The following is a 6,075-nucleotide window of genomic DNA, read 5'->3' on the forward strand; positions in this document are numbered from 1 at the left end:
TGATGTTCATTCTCTTTTTGTATAGCTGATTTTGGGAGGTTTAAGCTGTTCTACAGTGTGGTTTTTGGTGGCTAATAAAGTTTGTGTCTTTTCTGTTCCCCGTTAATTTGCTTTAGTGGTTCCTGTTTCTTGATTGAGTTTCTGATGTTTACTTTTGGGGCTTGGAATATTTAGATTTTTTTTGCATGGATTTTACATTTTTCTAAGCTCCATTCATAACAAAATTGTTGAAATTCTTGTTGGAATCTGGATGACTCTTCCGTGCACGATATACATGATCTATTTTCTGAAGAGTTAACGTGCAAGGCTTTTTGATTATTTGGTCGTTTTGTTGATTAAATTTTATCTGAAGAGATTTTTAGCTAAATGGACCCTGCCATTGGCATTGAGTACTGGAAAAATAAGTCGATACTTTTTATATATTTACAATTTTATGGTGATCAATTGTTGTGATGATAGTTCGTTGGGCTTGACTTGCTAAGTGCTTCATAGGATGGAATATTTCTTCTTCTTGTTCTTCTTCCCCCCTTTTTTTTCTGCTGCAATGTAATCAATGTAGAAATGACACTTGAACGACAGCATGTACATTTTATTCATAAATTCATTTATCTTGGTGAAACAACCACACATGAAAGGTAGGGTTTGCTTTGCTTGTTGTATACTGTGTTCAAACAATTGATGGCCTCAACATCTGTCCACTTGTTTGTGTTGTTGTTTTTCTTGTTTTCATATGGCGAAGAGCAATTAACTACATTTGTTGGCCTGATTTGCATCAATACTCAGTATTGCAATTCTTAATGCATTGCACTTACAAATATCCATATTTTAATGTTGATCAAAATATATTTAAGTATTTAACTTATAATGCTGAGTTAATTGAAGTGTGTAGGTGACACCTTCAAAGATGCATTATATATTGATATTAGGCTTCATGTTGTTGATGCATTTTATTATTTATTATTGTTGGAAATGTCGATGAAATCCATATTTATAATCAATGCATTTACCAGTGAATTCATGCTGCTATATGCTTTTTCCTGGTAATGCATTTAGCTTAAGCTGTCTCTTATTTCAAATCTTAAATGTGTTTATTGCTCCAGATGTAACCAACTTACAGTCCTTCATATGTAATTATGTTCTTAATTTATTGCTCATTGTACTTCGTCATCTTTAAATTTGTGTATGAGTTTTGCCGAAGTTATGTTGATACACTGTTTCACTTCTCTAATATGAGAGAATGTACACATCATTTAACCAATGAAGATATAATAACTTTTCTTTTTTACTTTGACTTGTTGCAGCCTCCGAAAATTCGTTCCTTCATTAATTCTGTTACATCAGTCCCATTTGAGAAGATAGAAGAACCTTTAAAAGGCTTCATTTGGGAGTTTGATAAGGTGCCATTACGGCCTTCTCGTCTTATGTTACTAAATGTGTATGTATATATTTGCTTTGACGTGTATGATTCATTGGCATTTTTTTTCTCTGAACAGGGAGATTTTCATCACTGGGTTGAACTATTTAACCATTTTGATTCATTCTTTGAGAAGTACATAAAACCCAGGAAGGATCTACAGATTGATGATGAATTTTTGAACTCTGATCCTCCCTTCCCTAGGGAAGCTGTTCTTCAAATTCTTCGTGTCATTAGAATAATTTTGGATAATTGCACAAATAAGCACTTCTATAGTTCTTATGAGGTATGACATCTTCCTCGTACAATATATATATATATATCTTGGTTATCTTCAGAGGAGAGCCAAGGCAGGCTTATTGCTTTTGAGTGTGTTTAGAGTTAGTTTAAATTTTTATGTTCTCTTTCTTGTGGTGATTTGAATATTTTGTTGAAACTAATCATATAACCTGCTAGAGATATCTTACTATTTACTGTTTCATGTCCTACCACTGATATTATGGCTTTTTTAATTCGCAGCAACATCTTTCAGCGTTGCTTGCTTCTACTGACCCTGACGTGGTTGAGGCTAGCCTTGACACATTGGCTGCATTTTTGAAGAAAACAGTTGGAAAGTACTCAATAAGAGATGCTTCTTTTAATTCAAAATTGTATTCTCTTGCGCAAGGATGGGGTGGAAAAGAAGAGGGACTTGGATTAATTGCATCAGCAACTCCTAATGGCTGTGATCCTGATCCTACTACGTTGGAACTGGGTTGTACTCTTCATTTTGAGTTTTATGCAGTAAATGAATCAGAAAGAGACATCAAGGGAGCTGAAGCCTCTGCCCAAGGGTTGCAAATTATTCATTTATCTAACATCAACAAATGTGTGGAAAATGATCTGGAGCTTTTGCACAAGTTAGTTACAGAGTATAACGTACCTGCTAGTTTAAGATTTTCTTTATTGACAAGATTGCGGTTTGCTCGTGCTTTTGGTTCTTTGCCTTCAAGACAGCAACATACTTGCATTCGCCTGTATGCTTTTATAGTTCTGATTCAAGCATGTGCTGATGCTGATGACTTAGTCTCATTCTTCAATGCTGAGCCTGGATTTATCAATGAATTAGTTTCATTGCTGAGCTATGAGGATGCAGTTTTGGAGAAAATTCGTATTTTATGTTTGCACTCATTAGCTGCTCTTTGCCAAGATCGTTCCCGCCAACCTTCAGTGTTGACTGCAGTTACATCTGGTGGGCACCGTGGCATTTTATCTAGCCTGATGCAAAAAGCCATCGATTCTGTTATTAGTGATACCCCACGATGGTCAGTTCATTTTGCAGAAGCTCTACTCTCTCTTATCACTGTGCTGGTTTCGTCATCGTCAGGGTGCTCTGCGATGCGTGAAGCAGGATTTATTCCTACTCTACTACCTCTCCTGAAAGATACAAATCCGCAGCACTTGCATCTGGTTGAAAAAGCTGTGCGCATTTTAGAAGCATTTATGGATTACAGTAATCCAGCTGCTGCATTATTCAGAGACCTGGGTGGTTTAGATGACACCATCTCTCGCCTAAAGATTGAAGTCTCCTTTGTAGAAAATGGTGGAAAGCATCTTGATGAAACTTCTGTTTCTAGCGGAAGGAGTGCACAAATGGTTGAAGATTCTTCAACTGGGCAAGATGCCACACAACCCTTGTGTTCTCAACCCTTAATTTCTTATCACCGTCGATTGCTGATGAAGGCCTTGTTGCGTGCTATATCTTTGGGAACGTATGCTCCTGGGAATACTGCCCGTATCTATGGATCTGAAGAGAATGTTCTGCCTCATTGTTTATCTATTATTTTCAGAAGAGCAAAAGATTTTGGTGGTGGAGTTTTCTCGCTTGCAGCAACTGTCATGAGTGACTTGATACAAAAGGACCCTACCTGTTTTCCTGTCTTGGATGCTGCTGGTCTTCCATCTGCCTTCTTGGATGCTATTATGGATGATGTTCTCAATTCTGCAGAAGCTATTACATGCATTCCCCAGTGTTTGGATGCTTTATGCCTTAATAGTAATGGTCTCCAGGCTGTGAAAGATAGGAATTCATTGAGGTGTTTCGTGAAGGTGTTCACTTCTAGAATGTATTTGCGTGCTCTTACAGGTGACACACCTGCATCTTTGTCTAGTGGACTGGATGAATTAATGCGACATGCTTCTTCATTACGTGGACCGGGAGTGGACATGTTAATTGAGATTCTGGAAACCATCTCAAAAGTTGGTTCTGGAGCAGATTCCTCATCTTGTCCTGATCCTTCCACTTCAACCTCAGTTCCTATGGAAATGGATAGTGATGACAAGAATTTGTTATTGCCTGATAATAAGGAGTCAACCAAGGTGGATAGGACAGAGCACTTTAGTGAGCCATCTCCTGATGCATCAATAACGAATATTGAGTCATTTCTTCCAGATTGTGTAAATAATGTTGCTCGCTTACTCGAGACAGTTCTTCAGAATGCTGATACATGTCGAATATTTGTTGAGAAAAAGGGGATTGAAGCTGTTCTCCAGTTATTTACCTTGCCTTTAATGCCTCCTTCTGTTTCTGTTGGGCAAAGCATATCTGTTGCCTTCAAGAACTTCTCCCCCCAGCATTATGTTTCTCTTGCTCGGGCTGTGTGCTCCTTCTTGAGAGAGCATTTGAAATCTACTAATGAACTTTTAGATTTGGTGGGAGGAACTCAGCTAGCTCTAGTTGAATCTGCAAAGCAGACAAAGGTGTTGAAATATCTTTCTAGCCTTGAAGGTGTCTTATCTCTTTCCGTATTTTTGTTGAAGGGAACAACTACAGTGGTCTCTGAGCTAAGCACTTCGGATGCTGATGTATTGACAGATATTGGGAAAACTTATAAAGAAATAATTTGGCAAATATCTTTGTGTAATGATTCCAAAGAAGATGAAAAGAAGAACACTGATCCAGAACCTGAGACATCACAGGTGGCTTCATCTACTGCTGTTGAAAGAGAGAGTGATGATGATGCAAATATTCAGACACTGAGATACACAAATCCAGTTTTTGCTAGGAATGGTTCACATTCCCTGTGGAGTGGAGATCGTGATTTTCTTTCTGTAGTTCGTTCTGGAGACAGTTTGCATCGTCGTAGTCGGCATGGGTTATCTCGTATACGGGCAGGAAGGACTGGTCGTCACTTAGAAGCTCTAAATATCGATTCTGAAGCATCTTCTAGTGCACTTGAGGCACCTTCATCCCAAGATCTTAAAAAGAAAAGCCCTGAGGTTCTTGTTTTGGAGATTCTTAATAAGCTGGCTTCCACTTTGCGCTCTTTCTTCACTGCTCTTGTAAAAGGATTCACTTCACCCAACCGGCGCAGAGCTGACTCAGGGTCACTGACTTCAGCTTCAAAGACTCTTGGAGCAGTCCTAGCTAAGAATTTTCATGGGGCTCTTAGTTTTTCTGGGCACTCTACTTCTGCCGGACTTGAGACGTCGCTTTCTGTAAAATGTAGATATCTTGGGAAGGTCGTGGACGATATGGCGGCACTAACATTTGACAGCAGGCGCCGGAGTTGTTATACTGCCATGGTAAACAATTTTTATGTCCACGAGACATTCAAAGAGTTACTCACAACATTCGAAGCTACTAGTCAGTTACTTTGGACACTTCCATGTCCTTTCCCATCATCAGATACTGACATGGAAAAGAAAGGGGAAGGAACTAAACTGTCCCATAACACATGGCTGCTTGATACATTACAAAGCTACTGCCGCTTGCTTGAGTATTTTGTAAACTCTTCTTTACTGTTATCCCCAACATCAGCATCTCAGGCAGAGCTTCTTGTTCTTCAGCCAGTTACTCAAAACCTGTCAATTGGGCTCTTTCCAGTTCCTAGAGACCCAGAAGCTTTTGTTAGAATGCTGCAATCTCAGGTTCTGGATGTGATCCTACCAGTGTGGAATCATCCCATGTTCTCCAATTGTAGTCCTGGATTTATTGCGTCTATTATTTCACTTGTTACCCATATATATTCTGGTGTTGGAGAAGTGAAGCGAAACCGTAGCAACATTATGGGAAGCACAAACCACCGGTTCATTCCCCCACCACCTGATGAGGCAACTATTGCCACTATTGTTGAGATGGGTTTTTCAAGAGCAAGGGCTGAGGAAGCACTAAGAAGAGTTGAAACAAATAGTGTTGAAATGGCCATGGAGTGGCTATTTAGTCATGCAGATGATCCTGTCCAGGAAGATGATGAACTTGCACGGGCACTTGCCCTTTCCCTTGGAAGTAGTTCTGAAACTGCTAAAGTTGATAGTGCAGAGAAGACTACAGATGTGCTAACCGAAGAGGGGTGTGTAAAGAAACCACCAGTTGATGATATCCTTGCTGCATCAATGAAGTTGTTTCAGAGTAGTGATTCAGTGGCATTTCAGTTGACAGATTTACTTGTAACACTTTGCAGTCAGAACAAAGGCGAAGACCGTCCAAAAGTAATATCTTATCTTCTGCAGCAGCTAAAAATTTGTCCATTGGACTTCTCCAAGGATAACTGTGCATTGAGTGTGTTAGCACATATTATAGCATTGCTTCTTTTTGAGGATGGAAATACAAGGGAAATTGCAGCTGAGAATGGCATTATATCTACCATCATAAATATCTTGTCAAACTTCAACAGCACACA

The 6,075-nt window shown here is 39.2% G+C and overlaps 1 protein-coding gene across 1 annotated transcript in view; it reads left to right on the plus strand.

The window, feature by feature from the left end:
• The window catches only part of LOC107631487 (E3 ubiquitin-protein ligase UPL1), a gene marked incomplete in the record, with an annotated part of 13,047 nt that overhangs the window by 498 nt on the left and 6,474 nt on the right, over nt 1-6,075 (plus strand). Inside the window, 3 exon segments of the mRNA XM_021117483.1 lie at nt 1,302-1,397; nt 1,494-1,700; nt 1,934-6,075. Coding sequence (XP_020973142.1) covers nt 1,302-1,397; nt 1,494-1,700; nt 1,934-6,075 — 4,445 coding nt within the window.

This window comes from Arachis ipaensis, chromosome B03 (assembly GCF_000816755.2).
Source record: "Arachis ipaensis cultivar K30076 chromosome B03, Araip1.1, whole genome shotgun sequence".
In the NCBI taxonomy this organism is placed as follows: domain Eukaryota; kingdom Viridiplantae; phylum Streptophyta; class Magnoliopsida; order Fabales; family Fabaceae; genus Arachis; species Arachis ipaensis.